A 16,539-nucleotide genomic window follows, 5' to 3' on the forward strand; every position below is an offset into this window, starting at 1 on the left:
TCGACATGGCCACACTTGACGAAACCGATTTCGATGTCATTGTCCTCGGTACAGGTTTACCTGAATCCATCACGGCTGGGTAAGTACAAGCACCATCCATCGCGTGTGCATGCATGTGAGTCTTACTTTGAGACGCAATCCTTGTCGAATGGGTAGCGCATTGGCACGTGCAGGCAAAAAGGTGTTGCATATTGACAGCAGCGAGCTTTATGGTGGCAACTGGAGCGTATACGACATAAAGAATATGCTCAAATGGGTGGAGCGTTTCAACCAAGCATCAGGCAAGAAAAGACATCTATCTATCAACGTATCCATCCAATGGGCCCTGACCATGCTTTCTTTCTCGCTCTATAGGGGAAGCTGAGGAACCCAATAGTAGTAACAGCGACAATGAAGCGACCATCCAATACACATCCAGCTATTTAGCCAACTATCGCAATGTCACAGCTCGCGTGGGAAAGGATCAACAAGAAGAAGAGATATCAACTGAAGATTTGGACAAGGTGTTATCATCCGATTTCCTTGAGTCGATAGCTCCAGATGCATCATCCAAGCAAACGCTCGCCAAAATGCTCAAAAAGTCACGTTCTTACAATTTGGATTTGGCGCCCAAGCTTTTGTCTTGCAAGAGTGAACTGGTAGAGGTGTTGATTCGTAGCGGTGTGGGCCGTTATCTCGAATTCAAAGGAGTGGATGAATTGTGTCTATTCCAGAATGGCAAACTTGAAAGGGTATGGATCACACACACACACACGGAATATCATTATCTGATCCAATTTTTCGAATCAAGGTACCTAGCTCCAAGGAAGATGTATTCAACAACCAAGCCATTAGCCTGATTGATAAGCGCAAGCTGATGCGTTTTCTTACGTATGCCGTTGATTATCAAGAGAAGCCCGAGGTGATGGAAGGTAACTTTTAATTGCGTACAATAATGTCCCTTGGCTCAATGGATAGAATACTTCATGCAGGGTTCGCTGACAAGCCATACAGTCAATTCCTCGAAGACAAGTTTAAAATTTCCGGTCAATTACGGGAAGCTATCATTTATGCCATTGCTATTGCTGATGCTCAAGGTAAATATGGGATTATGAATCAAGTGAGAACATCCATGTACTTATTTATGAACAAAAAGTCGATACAAGGACTGCTTTGGAAAGGACACAGACATTCGTAAGGTCAATGGGAAGATTCACAAAGGGTGGTTACTTGTGTCCGCTTTATGGTGGTGCTAGCGAAATAGCTCAAGCGTTTTGCCGGTAAGTGTGTGGGTATAATGATCCCATAGGTGAGCTGAATCTGATCGGCGGTCATGTATAGTGTATGTGCCGTGTTTGGAGGCATTTATATCTTGAACCAACAGCTCGCTTCGTTTACAATGGAGGAGGGTCGATGTACCGGTATTGTCACGCAAGATGGCCAAAAGTTCAATAGCGAATGGATTATCTCCGGTCTCGACTACTTGAACAAGCAATGGCTTCCAAACAAGAACGAATACGAGTGAGTCAAAACAATGGATGAGGATGATACCTTTATTTCTAATCCATATGCATAGATCATGGGTATCACGAGCCGTCATTGTGAGCGACAAACCTTTAGTATCCTTGGAGGAAGAAGCCTTATGCTACAGCGTGTTTCCACCTGGTAGTGCTGCTGGTAATCAAGATGCGCCGATCTATGTGATTCATCAAAGTGCAGAAACTATGGCGTGTCCTAAAGGAGAATGTGAGTATTCATGGATCGGGGATATGTTTTGGTGTACGAGCATTGAAACTAACACGATCATTTGTAAGATGTAACCTATCTCTGGAAAGTGGGTGACAACGATGCCAGCTCTGAGCTGCAGGCTGCAGTGGATTTGCTTGTCCCTGAAGGTTGGTAAAAGCTATTTATGCATCGTACTATGATGATCCTAATACTTGGCATATAATCAGATGGTCATGTTAAGCTTTCAGTGTTCTATCAACAACGTTGTCGACAAGTGGATTTGGATTCCCAGAATTGGCATCTACCCGCCAATGTGATACCATGCAGTGATCCAAACGGCTCTCTCGATTTTAACGATGCCAGCAATGAAGCTACAGCTGCCTTTTTCAAATGTGTACCCGCTGATACACCCTTTATGCCAGCACAAGAAGAAGAGGAAGCGGTTGAGGATGATTATTAGAAGGGAACATGTGTATTATCTAGATAAAACTATTATTATTGTACAGATCAATTTACAAGTGCAAACATAAAAACGATTTGTAAAGTAGCAATCATGAGCAGAAACCACATGCGTCGCTTTCGTTGGGGATTGAATGTCGAAGGGCCAGCAGCAGCATCGGGAAGAATCACATAACGCATGGATCGTAGCTAGTAGTATGACTCGTTAGCATTGACCGTAAGATGATGCACGTGTGTGCGAGGGAAGAAATGCTTACCAAGAAAAAGCCAACGCTCAATGAAGTGTATATAAAGACCATCCATGACAACCACTTACCGGCACCAAAGAGTTTGACAAGATCAGAGACGATGATGCACACGTATTTGTATCCTGAATACGCCACCAAATCGAGCATGGATGCCTCAAAAGGTATATTGAGAAAGTAGCAACCTAAGCGGGTGAATACCAATTCCGAAAAAATGACGCCTATTGATGTCCATCCGGCCACGTAGAGCTGCTCAGGATGAAATCTATACGTCTCCATGTCAATGTGATATCCATGATACATTCACTCTTTGGCACTTACGATCCTTGTTGTCCTGCGACAAGCCCACAAAGTAAAATGTAGGTCACAATAGCCATGACTACGTCGATGAGTCAGAAAGATCAACCATGTCGTATCCTCCTTTCTTACAACAGTACCTGGTATATATAAATCGGGCGAGTTGATGTCTTCTCGAGGTGGACGAAAGCCCTCCATTTGGCCTGTTTCAGAACGTGTCACTGCACGGCTCCAAGGCTTATTCGTTGCCATGGAAACAATTCTTGTTAGCTTTCAATCCACATCATCATCATCGGCGTGCATGTTTAATTACCGAATGTCTCCAAGGGAAAAGGATCAGCTTAATCTTTGACAGCACATACAAGTTGTTCACATTGAAATAGTGGCGCAGCGTAGGCATATCGACCCAACGATTAAACTAATTCATTCATCACTGTATCAATATCATTCAACGCATATTCCCGATGGATGGCAACTCACATTTCGTTCCACATAAGCTGTGCCTTGAGCAACGGCACTTCCAGCAAACTGCATACCAATTTGTGCAGTAGGATCGTTTAAACCAGAGAACTGATACATGTTTCCCGGTTGTTGTTGCTGTTGTTGTGGTGGCGTTGCCATACTTGGACCATAGTTACCATGAGGTTGGGGTGGAAAAGCATGCTGTTGTTGTTGTTGATATTGCTGATACTGTTGCTGTTGGTGGGGCATGTGTGGCGACGCCTGATGAACACCTTGACTGAAATTGGGGATCGGATGTTGAGGCACAGGATGCTGAAGAGGTGGAGGTGATCGCGTATTCATAGGCGGTGACCTATGCTGTGGATGTTGCTGATAGCTTTGTGGATTATACATTCGTTTGGAACAAGTGGTAAAAGCGAACCTGGAACACTCTCGGATCGACTTGTCCACAAGCTTTATTCCAGCGGTATCAGAAATAGCACTAAATCCAATGCATACACGCAGTCCATAGAACACTGATAAACACGTGATGCTGCACAGTAATAAGATAGCTCATTTGCTTACTTGGAAACAAGACTATGCTTGAGTATGCTTTATCAATAAAGAGTCAATTATCAACTAGGCAAAAGTTGGTGTTGGAATCTATGATGCAACCTTTGTTGATGATACTTGATAGTAGGTGCATTCATGGAGGGTTCTATCATGTAGACTAGCTTGGTAAATGACTGATAGTGGTTGTATTCAAGGTTTAATTGGAAGTGGATACATGTCTTCTATCATCACATGTACATACCTACAAGACTACCACCACATCACTTTGATCCATTTACGCGGACTGTAGTACACTATGTCTAAAAAGCCATAGCAACCATTGGTATCATAGCAACAAGTAGCTGTAAATGTTGATTTACATTGAAAGCGATAAACAAAAACGTTACCACGTGTGTAGTAGTTTGCATGATTTGGGGGGCAATGGATGCCAGTAGCTGGATCGAAAGGAGTAAAACCATTGGTTGATATGCGCCAGTCACCGAAATGTTTGTTGCGTCAGGGATTGGCAGCATACAAACACGCCCGCAGGCCTGACAACCTTGTTTTCCTCCTCCCCTCTCTACACACATTTTATCCTCATGGCTTCTCGCGCTCTCTTCAACACTCAATTGACCTCTGCTGTCAAGCGTGCTGGTGCTCGTTTCCAATCCACCGCCGCATCCACCTCCGAGTTCGCCGCTCAACGTGATGCCGTCAAGGCTCATGCCGGTCGTACGTATTCCTTGTACCTGTGCCTCTCATCTGGTTCATTCGATCCATTCAACAACATTAACACGCTTTATTACAGCTGCTGCTGAGACCTGGAAGAAGATCAGCATCTTCGTCTGTATCCCTGCGTATGTATACAGCGTCTCTTTTATGTATCAAATCGAGTCTAACGGTATACTGTAGTCTCCTTGCTGCTGGTGTCAATGCCTACAACTTGGCCACCGAGCACGCTGCTCACATGGAGCACCACCCTAAGGAATGGGTCAAGTACCCCTACTTGAACAACCGTGCCAAGGTAAAAAGATCATATGCGATACATTTATGGATAAGGATAGCTGATACTGAGATAAACACATTAGGACTTCTTCTGGGGCAAGGAATCCCTCTTCTTCAACCCCAAGGTCAACCTTTCTGCTGAGGAGTAAATTCATCACTACCGCTATCAATTAGAAAGGAAAAATGGCTATGCATCACCATTTTGTCTTCAAATCATGTAGATGTTATACTACTTTTAGCAAAGGATAAATGCATTCATTCAAAACAATCATCCATAGTATTCATTGTCATTATTTGAGATCACGCCATTTTTATTACGCGATTCTTTTTTTGTCAACCAGCTACATTTGAATAAGCTTCCTTTTTTTTACCCTGCAAAGTCGTTTATACACATAGTGAATGCGAATATGAACATAAGAAATATCACTGCCTTGTTTTACGCTACCAGATAGAAAAAATAACGATTAGCCGATTGCCACACAATTGCTATAAAGGACTTACAGTATGGTTCATAAGACCAAATTCTCGCTCGATTATCACCAGAACCAGTAGCAAATAACGGTCGACCCGAAGGACTGATGGCAACCGAAATCACCGAGTTTTTGTGTCCTTGAAGCATGAATTGGGTTTGTCCAGTATGATAATCCCAGAATTGAACACCACGATCTTTGGAACCAGATACAATCCAATTGCCATCAGGAGTACACGCAACTGACAAGACGAAATCCTACATGATGGTTGGGTTAGAATGAATAGGTTCACACGTCTATGCATAATGGATTTTACCTTATGGCCGGTAAGCGTCATTTGACAAGGACCTTTGCGATCTCGATCCATGTTATAGCCTCGACTATCAGTGCCAGTGCCTAGTTGCCACACCTTGATTGTCTTGTCCAAACTACCGCTCACCAAAGTCCTTCCATTGGGCATGAATGCAACTGAATACACGCTATCCTTGTGTCCTTCAAGACGCTCCAATGGTTGTGCTGTTTGAATATCCCACACACGCACCATCTTGTCAAGACTACCAGCTGCCACCAAACGGCTATCAGGAGAAATGGCCACGCTAGTAACACCAGGATCCTTTTGGTCTGCATCTTGAATAGGAATCACGTGCATCAGCTTTTGTTCATGCATATCCCATATCCGCACAGTACGATCGCCTGAACCAGATACAATAACACGTCCATCACGGCTGAAATCAAGAGAATAAATGTCTTGGTCATGTCCACTAAATGTGTTGCGGATACGATTTCGAGCAATGTCCCAAATCTATAAAAGTGTGTGTGTGTGTGTAAGCATTTTCTTTCGCATTCATTAGATCACACTTACGCGAATCTTTTTATCTTCGGCACCGGTTGCAAGGTATTTGCCATCAGGGCTAAAGCACACCGAACGAATATATAAATCGCCTTCTTTTTGGGCATTCTCGTCATTCAATACACTATACACAACAAAGTTCAATTAGAAATCATGTCATCCAAAGCATCCATGCTGAATTTACCTTGTGCAGTCACCAGTGGCAACATCATAAATGTAAGTTGCGCGATTACAACCTGCCGCCATCCATCGACCATCGGCACTGAATTTGACACAGCATACCACACTTGAATGATCCAAATTATGTACCAAATCAACCTTGAGGAATCGTGGTGTCTTTGGATTAAATCTACAATACAAAGAAGTTTAGCATCATGTATATAAGCTCATCTCAAATATTACTTACAATGCAAACCAATCACGACCTTCTACCTTCATGTTGGCGGGTACCGTTTCAGGGTCGACATCAGCGAGGGTACCAGAACCTGACATGCCCATTTGAGATTTAGGACGTGGAGGTGGCACCATGGCACCGGATGGAGGTGGTGCTTGAGAAGGAGGTGGTGCTTGTGGTGGTGGTGCTGAACCTGATGGTGGTGGTGGTGGTCCAGATGGAAGTGATTTACGCTTTGGTGTCACAGCAGAACCAGAATCCACAGACATGGGTGTAGTAGCATGTGTTGATGATGGTGTACCAGGAGCAGGACCACGAGGAGGATATCCACCATATCCTACATATACATACAAACCTTGTCAATTGACACCATCTCCCTTCTTTCTCATATTGAATTATTACCTTGTTGATTTCCTGATCCATTCATATAACCTGGTGCAGATCCATGAGGAACAGTGGCTGGTGCTTGGGATGAAGGGGGATATCCACCATGTGACGAAGGATGAGGATGATCGACCATTTGTGTAGGTGCCACTAAAGGAGGTCCTTGACTAGTGCCGTTGCCATTCGCATTCATGATACCACCAAAATAATTAGATCCAGGACCAATGCTAGGAGGTTGTTGTTGTTGTTGCTGTTGATGTTGTTGCTGTTGCTGCTGCTGTTGCTGTTGTTGCTGTGGCGGTGGTGGTGCTTGTGACGATGGTGGCTGTGGATGTCCGCTACCTGCAGCAGCAGCGGCATTGGTGTTGGGTGGCATTCCGCTGTGGCCTGAACGCATTTGAGCAATCTCCAATTGTTGGCGGAGACGAGCAATCTCATCTTCATATCTGATAGATAACAACAACGTCAAACGATTAGATTCATGCAATGAAAAGATACTTTGGATACTTGCTGCTTCTTCATTGCTTGCTGCTGTCGCTCAAAATCCAATAGGTTTTGCTGAAAGTTATGCATCTCCTGCAATTGCGTAGCCACTGCAAGCCATCAATATACATCTTCTTCCCCTTCAACATATCATCGTAACTACTCACTTTTGTGTTCGATGTTGTCCCTTTCTGACTTGTTCATATACACCTCTCTCGCAAGCTGATCAAACTCGCCCCGAATAGCATCAAGCATCTCCACAATGCGACTTTGAGGCGCTGGGACCATTGGCCGATGATTGTACACGGACATGTTATCTCTTGGGTCAATGCCTAGAAACAAAGAAAAAAGTTTTCAGTTGAATGAAACGCGCAAAAGCAGTAATAAACCAAAGTCTCCATCTTGAGCTTTCAACTCTTGTCAGCCCATGTCTGATACCGGCATTCACAAGATGAAACACAAGGCAATTGGTTAATGGAGGAGAACAACGTACCTCAGTGTTGTATAGTGCTGTCAAAGAGAGAAAGGTCTGGGTATGCGAAAGAAGACAGAAGTGAACCGTGTGTGCCTCTGGTGGCCCCGCCTCACAGGCTTTACACTCCGCAAAGGCTGCTGTTGGCCCAAGATAACACTTCTTGACGGTGTTGGAAGTAGTGCCTTCTTCTTTGTACACCGTTCCCTCCATTTCGCGTTTCTACCATCACATTTAAAGTAATGGAATTAAACGATTCATGTATCATAGCAATTTATGTCAATGGATGTCAATTCTTGTTTCATGATGGTGATAGAGCAGAAAGAGATTCTATTTCATGATGATGACCATGTGGTCAATAGCCAAAGATAGTGGTTGTCACAAGTTGGCACAAGCTACTTCTTGCATGAATGCGTTGCATGATACCATCACATAATTACAATAGTCCGATTCGGTGTTTGCAAGATGTCTCGTTTTAAATTTCTGGCTAGCGCGTCTTGTTGGTTCATGCTGCACCAGTCGTATGTTGCCATCAGCAGGAGCGCATTGCAGGATCGATTTGTAACGTGGAAACTATAACCCTTGATCAAGGGATTACTTCATAATGATCATTCATTGCTCATTAGCAACGAAGGTAAGTGATACAACTCATACATAACATTTAGATGCATCTTGATGCGCCATTATTCTATGAAGTATTCGTCGTGGGTAGTAGGATGAATCTTTATATGTCGACATTATGCAAACAGGAGGTATATTTATCATGATCGATATCGCCTAGACACCTTCATCAGACTGAGGATCAGACATCATACCATAAGAAGAGGCCTTGGTTTAAGCAAAGTACACGTAGCTTTGATGATTGATAGCACATATAAATGCGTCTCATGGGTAAGCAGCTATGACGTTGCCGATTGTTAGGCTATAAATAGGGTAAAAGCGATAGGTGACAGGTGACAATTTCACATCCTTTGGGAAAAATGATTAAGGTTTATATACAATCGAATGCTCTTTTGAGCCAACTACTACTATGAATAATGTTAAGGGTTTGCGGATATGTAACGATGGGGGAAACTAAGCAACAATCATTATAGAAGATAATAGCGACCTCTCATTAATATAGACAACGAATGATGATAATGCCTAAACATAATGATCAGGAGAGCGTCTTATAATCCAAGGAAGAAAAGAGCCTTTTATAAACACTCACGTGAGAGAAAGATGCTTCCTGATAACGCAGCTTAATCTTTTACCTTGCGGACTTTTGGGCAAGTCTATCCAATAGCTTGCAGCGGATTGTCAGCAGAAGAAGTATCCGGTTTTTTCGCTCGGTTCCTTGTCTCTCTCCTACTCTCACCAGACGCGCTAGTGAAGGTAATTACTCGGCTGGATACTTTGACAACCAGTGAATGGAAAGGATGGGGTTGGAATTCAAGTATGGATGCTTATTGTCAATTTCGTCTTGTCCATTCGCGTGTTAGCCGTTTGCAAAATCCATCATGGCGAGTCAACAGCAGCCTCAGTATCCGATCCAGCCGCCTCAACAGCAACAACCAGTCATGCAGAGACCTCCAGCAGGCAACGATCCTAGGATGGCACCTCCTGGATACCGCCCTGTAGTTGGCAATACAATGCCACCAGCTCATCCCGGTATGCCTTATCGTGCTTCTTCAGGTACACCACCACCACCCCACACACCGCCAGCAGTGGGTGCAGGCTCTGCTTCACCACCTATGCGACCTGGTTATCGACCTATGCCAGTACAACAACAGCCATCACCGAGAATGCAAGCTGCACAACCCCAACAAGCTGGTATGCGTCCACCCATGGCTTCTCCTATGCCCAACACGATGATGATGCGTCCTGCTGGTGTTGGAAATCGTGTAATGTCTCCGCCATTACAATCATCATCACAACAACAAGCTCAAGTAGTGCCACCACAACCACCCTCCACTGGTACTCCTCCTCCACCACCTGCATCTCAAAGCCCTGGTTCATCCGCACCTCAGTCGCCTGTTGTTGATCATCATACTCGTACTCGTAAACGCATGTATCCAGAGCAAATCACAAAGGCCTATATGGATCAACCTGCAACAGCTCCCATCAACAACTTTGGTTATCCTCAACAACAGCAACAACAACAACCAATTCAACAACAACAAATGTCATCACCTGTACCAAGTATGCCAGCTTATCCTGGTGCTCAACCACCTACTACTACTACTCCCAATGCCGCTTATCCACAAGTCAATGCAATGGCTGGTCAATTTGGAAACATGAACTTGGGTGGTGTAAGTTATTAAGCAGCTCTATTTCATTTACAACAAGCTTATTTATTGGGATTACGTAGGGAAAAGCACCTTCTATCCCATTGCTTGGTGCACCTCCACAAATAAGCGATCTCTATGCTCCTCCTCCTCCCATCGCTCTGCCACAGAACGTAGGTTTGAATCCTTGGCGGATTGTATTGGGTTACTAATAAGGGCTCTTTAGGCTTCAGTGACCAATTCACCTTTTGTCAACAGTGATCCTTCTTTCAAATGTTGTACCATCAATGCTGTACCATCCAATGAATCGGTTCTCAAAAAGTCAAAGTTGCCATTTGCCCTTGTGCTTTCTCCTTATCGAACATCTGATGGTGAACATGTAAGAAAGAATTGGATCTCAAGCAACGAGGATAGAGACTCAATGGAATGCTCTTGTGATAGGATCCAGTCCCTGTGGTATCCGATTATGTCATTGCCAGATGTCGACGTTGCCGTACTTACATCAATCCTTTTGTTACCTTTGTCGAAGGTGGTCAGCGATGGAAGTGTAACATGTGCTTCTTGTTGAATGATGGTAAGCACTGGGTGGATGATACAGGAAAAAACGAGCGTGATCTTTTGACAAATCTATGATTAGTCCCTGCTGCTTTTGATTATGATGCCCAAACGCAACAACCTGTGGATCGTTGGAAACGTGCTGAACTCAACTATTCTTGTGTTGAATACGTGGCTCCTACTGAGTACATGGCAAGTACAGAGCAATTGGATTTGTGGAAGTCAAAAAGATAGCTAATGGATAGTTTCTTTTGTATTCAATAGGTGCGACCACCACAAACACCATCCTATGTTTTTGTCATTGACGTGTCGTATTCGGCTATTCAATCGGGCATGGTAGCTACAGCTGCTCGTACGATTTTGGATTCCCTTGAACGCTTGCCCAATAAGGATGATCGTACCCAAGTCGGATTTATTACGGTGGACAGCAGCATTCATTTCTACAACATGAACCCCGAGTTATCCGAACCTCAAATGTTGGTGGTGTCTGATCTCGAAGACGTGTTTTTGCCTCAACCTACACATTTGCTTGCCAACTTGACCAAGAGTAAAGAGCTCATTCAAGGCTTTTTGGAAAAGTTGCCCGACATGTTCAAGGATACTGCCAATGTCAACAATGCCTTGGGTAGTGCACTTCAAGCAGCCTTCAAGATTGTGGTAGGTCAATGAAATAGCAAGTGTAAAGGGGATGTCGCTCACAATGGTATTGGATAGTCTCCTTTTGGTGGCAAGATTGTTTGCTTGCAATCGACTCTTCCTAATATGGGTGCTGGTTCATTGAAGCCTAGAGAAGATCCAAAGGTGTTGGGAACGGCCAAGGTAAACAATGGGAGATTATTGGACATGGCACGATGATGATTTGACGCATTGTTTCAATAGGAAACGCCTTTGTTGAATGCTGCATCACCATTTTACAAGTCATTTGCTGTCGATTGTTCCCGGTCTCAAGTGTCATGTGATATGTTGATCTTTGGAGGACAATATGCCGATATGGCTACCTTAGGTGAGGATTGTGTCCCTTTTTTCAATGATATGCATTACTCATACACGAGGACAAAGGTTGCCTTCCTAGATTTACAGGTGGTCAAACCTACTTTTACCCTGGTTTCCATGCCAGCAGGTCCGAAGATGCTCTCAAGTTTGCGCATGAATTTTCCGAATTATTGGCGGAAGAGATTGGTTTGGAAGCAGTATTACGTATTCGTGCCTCTCGCAATTTGCGTATGAGTGCGTTCCATGGCAACTTCTTTATTCGCTCAACTGATCTTTTGGCACTTCCTAACGTCCCCCGAAACCAATCTTATTGTGTGGAGGTTGCCATTGAAGATGAAGTGCGAGGACCCACAGCTTGTTTCCAGACCGCATTGCTACACACCACTTGCTATGGCGAACGTCGTATCCGTGTCGTGACATTGTGTCTTCCAGTGACCAGCTCAGTGACTGACATGTTGAACAGCATCAACCCACAAGCCGTTACCGCTTATTTGGCAAATAAGGGTGAGTATACAGGAGACATCTACCTATGTTCTGTAGTATTGACTGGGTTCTATTTCAGCTGTCGAACGTGGACAAACAAGCAAATTGGATGATGCACGGGATGCTGTCGTGAACAAGACCATTGACATCTTGGGCGTCTACAAGTCTCAAGTACTTGGCCTTGGCAAGGGATCGACTTCGCCACAATTAAGCGTACCTGAGCACTTGAAATTACTTCCTTTGCTTACTCTTGCATTGATCAAACATGTAAGGAAGATGGTACCGAATACCAGCATTGGGATCTAATATCCTCGTTTCTCTTAGGATGGATTGAGAAATACGCCTTTGATTCCCTCTGATCATCGATCCAATGCCATGAACCTGATACGAACCATGCCTTTGCAATTGCTTATCCCCTATTTGCATCCTAATCTCTATGGCCTTCACAACATGCCTCCTGAGGTACGGTATCGGAAGTATTTGATATGATGGCAATGGCTAATGGTTGATATAGGCAGGTGAAATTGGTGAAAACGGTGTAGTATTCCCTCCTGCACTCAATCTGACAATGGAAAAGCTGGAGCCCCATGGATGTTACTTAATGGAGAATGGCCAAACGATCTTCATTTGGGTGGGTCGTGGTGTTGTTCCACAACTCTGCGTTGATCTTTTCGACGTCAAGTCTTATACTGATATCCCCAATGGCAAGGTAAAAGACCACATTCTTCTTTGTAATTCTTCATGATCTCTCATTTCCCTCTCAAATAGTACACATTACCTACGCTTGACACAGCCATCAACAAAAAGGCAAATACTCTGATATCCAAGACACGTGAGATGCGTCGTGGCAACTATTATCCTACTGTATACTTGGTCAAGGAAGATAGCGACCCTGCCCTACGCATGTGGTTCCTCGCCCATCTCATTGAGGATCGTACCGAAAACGTGTTGAGCTATCAACAATTCTTACAGCATTTGAAGGACAGAGTAAGTGATGGAGCAAGCTAAACTGGATTATATGTATAAATGCTGATCGTGCACCTTGTCATAGGTCAACGCTGGTTCTTTCTAATCCCTATACTGTGTTATGTCGAATCACCCCAGCAAACAAAAACAAAACCACTAGTATTAGCCGTTACCATTGTTACAAGTAGATGGAATTTTATGTTATTGCACACTTCCCGTTATCATGTAGAAACAAGAGCATTGCCTGTTCAATAGCTTATCATTACGCTTATGTTATTCCTTACTTTCAGTGTGTGTTTTATGCTGTAGGTGTGTGCAGGTGGATGAATTAAGGGGTAACGTTTTTCCTCTAGCACGACTTTGAGGGATTATCCATGCGTCTTTTCATTCTAACTCGTGATGAGCCTTATAAACATCAGTCATATTTTAGCTTTTAGTAAAGGGATTTGGCGTGTTGCATCATGGGTCCAGTGAACTGTGAGACAATCAAACATTGACTTTATCGATATTGGATGTTAACAAAATGAGTAATGTACATGACAATGGTATGAGAAAAAGGGGGTAATTGCGTGCTTGAGTAAAATAATGAGAGGAGATCAAAGGGATGGGAAACTACACGAAGAGGCATTTCTGACGTTCCTTTTACGATGAGTGCTTGGAGTAAAATAATATACTACCACGGTCATTTTGAGGTGACGGAGATGCGTCGACAACGTTGAAAACTTCACGTAGGATGTAAATGATCCAATCTCGCTTTCCAATCTTCAACCCCCCCCCAACTTTCACTCCAGAAACCAGCCAAGTCATCCACACCTTGCACACATGTGCTGGTAGAACGATAAACTTAAAATTTGAATCCAATTTTCATTCAATGGAAAGTCGAAGAATAGCACATTGTAGTGTGGATGTTTATAAAGCAAATATGATAAAGCCACAGGATTGCAAATTGAATAAGATACGGGTGAATGACATAGAGGGTAATGGGGATAGTTGTGTCATTGTATTCTTGATTGCTGCCATCATAATCGTCCTTCATCCATGATTGGGAAAATAGCTGCTGCATGCATTGATTCGAGTACTCCAATATCGTCCAAGGCTGTACAACACCTTTCGTCTAATCCATCCAGCCCATCATCATCCTCAGGCGTATTCACGTGATATGACCCCATTCTTCCTGCTGACAGTGCAAAAAGTAACCAAAGCAACATTTTAGCATTCCCCATTTGATTGCATCCATCCATCCATAACCATTGTAAGTCCAATGTTGCTGCTGATATGATCCTTTTCCATCCAGCTGCTGATCTATCTCTTTCTTGGTCATTTTTCATCGTCGCTCATCCAGGTGAAGATTGTTTGTATTGCGGTGCACTCGATAGCTGATATGGCATCATCCATAGGGATCCGTATGTATTGAAAACACACTGCTGTACGTAAGTAAAGTTGCTTTTATACATCGGCTATCTGCTGTCCACGTAACAAAGGCCGTAAGACAAGTTGATGCAAGTAGAGAACGCTGTTTGAGCCTTGTCAATAGCAACAGCTGTTACGTTTGATCGTGGCGGAATAGTATGCAAGAGCGTGTGTTGTAGTAGAGCGACAAGGCTGTGAACGTTGTTTGAGACAATGGAGTAAAAGACATTGCTAATGGCAGCTGCTGTAATGCATGCTGTTGCGTTTGATCGTGGTAGGGAAGCGTGCAAGAGCGTGCATTGTATCAAGAGACTCGTGTGTTGTAGGAGAGTGACAAGAAGCCTATGCACACGCCATGGACTTGCCATTCAGTCAAAGACAATCGGATCAAGGCAATTGTAGGATTGACATAAGCAGGACAATCGTTCGCAGGTGGTAGTAGTATGTACTTGAATGGGACAACAATCGAGAATGGGAGGAAAAGGCAATACGCTAGGAGTGGAAGAAGTGGAAATTAATAGATCGGACACCTCTTGTATAAATGCATGAACACTGTACACCAAACCTTGATATTGAGATTGCCCCTCTCGAACCTGAAACTTTCACACAAGGTGCTCTTGGACATGCTGATCACGTTGATCTAAAAAAGAGTCCATGCTTCATTATAAAAATTGGAATGGGAGGGTATAATGTGGGGTTTACTATGTAAGTCGGAATGCAGGTCAGCCCCAGATTCATGATTCATCGAAATACTATGTATTATCTTGGGATTCCCCATTTCGAACTTGAAACTTTGTCAGAAGGTTCGCTGCAACATGCTGATCAACTTAATTCATTTAAAAACCATACACTTCATTAAGAATGTCTTGAATGCGGGAGGATCCAAACGGTGGATGATGGGAACAAAAGAGCGGACGGGCCACCGCCCCGAAGTTGCCTACCTCCAACATGAAAATTGGTCAGAAGGGTGCTCTCGAGCATGCTGATCAACTTTTTCATAATAGATACCTCACACTTCATTTGAAAATTTTGAATGGGAGCGTCCACAAGTTTGAAAGACGGAGACATTCGCAGGGTCTGTCTTTCAAGAATTTTCATGTTTGCTCTTCCAGCATAACTCAGTCAAATCGGCTCGGATCAAGACACTTGAATGATGGAAATGCTCGGCTGGAGTAGGAGAATCGTTCATATGCAGTGGATTTTGAAACAACGCTGATTGTGAGGAAATGGCTGATAGCGCGCAATATATGGACTATTGTAGATAGACCTTAAAGTATAATCCATCAATCCTTCCATTCATGCAAACGTAGCTCTGTTACACAACACGACCCTCTGCATCTTTTGCTCTGTCAGGGTCCACCTACTTGACAATGAACAAAGACCACTCTTCATATAGCATCACGCTTACAAACATAAAGGTGCCTGTATCTCCAAACTTTACAATGAAGCGTGGGGTTTTTATTAGAGCAATGTGCTCGGCTTGGCCAACTGCACCTTGGGTGCCAGTTTCACGATCAAGCTTGCCAATCCCAGATTTCGCAATGTCGCCACCAGCCAAACTGGATCTGGGGGTCGACCTCTTCGACGACGACGACCAAAAAAATATTTCTTGGGCTGTTTGCGACATTGAACGCGAAATTTTCACACAAGGTGCTGTTGGCCAAGCCGAGCACATTGCTCTATTCAAAACCCCACGTTTGATTGTAAAGTTTGGAAATACAGGCACCTTTATGTTTTTAAGCCTGATGCTATATGAGAAGTGGTCTTTGTTTAATGTAAAGTAGCTAGACCCTGACAGAGCAAAAGATGCAGAGGGTCGTGTTGTGTAACACAGCTACGTTTGCATGAATGAAAGGGTCAATGTATAATTACTTTATGGATCATCTAGGAACAGGCATGTATTGCCAGCTAACGGCCACTTTTATCCAATCATCATTGTTGCGAGATCCACTGCATGGGAACGATGCCCCTGCTCTAGACATTCATTTCCATGATTAAAGTAGGTTGATCCGAGCTGATTTGACTGAGCTACGGTCAAAGAGAGATTACATCACTCTGGACATAGAGCACGCTCGATGTAGCTCAACCGATGTAATCTTGTGTGAG

General features: G+C 43.7%; 5 protein-coding genes across 5 annotated transcripts; 3 read left to right on the forward strand and 2 right to left on the reverse strand.

The window, feature by feature from the left end:
• Positions 1 to 5: 5 nt before the first annotated feature.
• On the forward strand, positions 6 to 2,167 carry O0I10_007171 (uncharacterized protein; the record flags this gene model as incomplete). Its single annotated transcript, XM_058487189.1, has 10 exons — positions 6 to 79; positions 157 to 281; positions 355 to 731; positions 791 to 911; positions 972 to 1,076; positions 1,136 to 1,259; positions 1,321 to 1,500; positions 1,556 to 1,725; positions 1,794 to 1,874; positions 1,935 to 2,167. 10 exons carry the CDS (start codon positions 6 to 8, stop codon positions 2,165 to 2,167), a joined length of 1,590 nt encoding a protein of 529 aa, XP_058342004.1.
• A 47-nt stretch (positions 2,168 to 2,214) lies between these two features.
• O0I10_007172 (uncharacterized protein) lies at positions 2,215 to 3,563 on the reverse strand (the record flags this gene model as incomplete). The annotated part of the gene is made up of 6 exons (XM_058487190.1): positions 2,215 to 2,355; positions 2,424 to 2,676; positions 2,733 to 2,790; positions 2,849 to 2,945; positions 3,022 to 3,126; positions 3,189 to 3,563. The coding sequence occupies 6 exons, from the start codon at positions 3,561 to 3,563 to the stop codon at positions 2,215 to 2,217; spliced, it is 1,029 nt and encodes a 342-aa protein (XP_058342005.1).
• Positions 3,564 to 4,300: 737 nt separating this feature from the next.
• O0I10_007173 (uncharacterized protein) lies at positions 4,301 to 4,855 on the forward strand (the record flags this gene model as incomplete). Its single annotated transcript, XM_058487191.1, has 4 exons — positions 4,301 to 4,433; positions 4,510 to 4,558; positions 4,614 to 4,725; positions 4,790 to 4,855. The coding sequence occupies 4 exons, from the start codon at positions 4,301 to 4,303 to the stop codon at positions 4,853 to 4,855; spliced, it is 360 nt and encodes a 119-aa protein (XP_058342006.1).
• A 287-nt stretch (positions 4,856 to 5,142) lies between these two features.
• Positions 5,143 to 7,599, reverse strand: O0I10_007174 (uncharacterized protein; the record flags this gene model as incomplete). The annotated part of the gene is made up of 9 exons (XM_058487192.1): positions 5,143 to 5,147; positions 5,208 to 5,433; positions 5,493 to 5,978; positions 6,039 to 6,150; positions 6,211 to 6,375; positions 6,433 to 6,757; positions 6,823 to 7,250; positions 7,316 to 7,397; positions 7,455 to 7,599. The coding sequence occupies 9 exons, from the start codon at positions 7,597 to 7,599 to the stop codon at positions 5,143 to 5,145; spliced, it is 1,974 nt and encodes a 657-aa protein (XP_058342007.1).
• Positions 7,600 to 9,258: 1,659 nt separating this feature from the next.
• Positions 9,259 to 13,129, forward strand: O0I10_007175 (uncharacterized protein; the record flags this gene model as incomplete). Its single annotated transcript, XM_058487193.1, has 14 exons — positions 9,259 to 10,050; positions 10,110 to 10,199; positions 10,253 to 10,405; positions 10,468 to 10,600; positions 10,664 to 10,773; positions 10,846 to 11,238; positions 11,296 to 11,400; positions 11,461 to 11,584; positions 11,641 to 12,078; positions 12,137 to 12,324; positions 12,382 to 12,519; positions 12,572 to 12,766; positions 12,826 to 13,044; positions 13,109 to 13,129. The coding sequence occupies 14 exons, from the start codon at positions 9,259 to 9,261 to the stop codon at positions 13,127 to 13,129; spliced, it is 3,099 nt and encodes a 1,032-aa protein (XP_058342008.1).
• Positions 13,130 to 16,539: the final 3,410 nt, after the last annotated feature.

Source organism: Lichtheimia ornata, assembly GCF_029851405.1.
Source record: "Lichtheimia ornata isolate CBS 291.66 chromosome Unknown scaffold00034, whole genome shotgun sequence".
NCBI lineage: Eukaryota > Fungi > Mucoromycota > Mucoromycetes > Mucorales > Lichtheimiaceae > Lichtheimia > Lichtheimia ornata.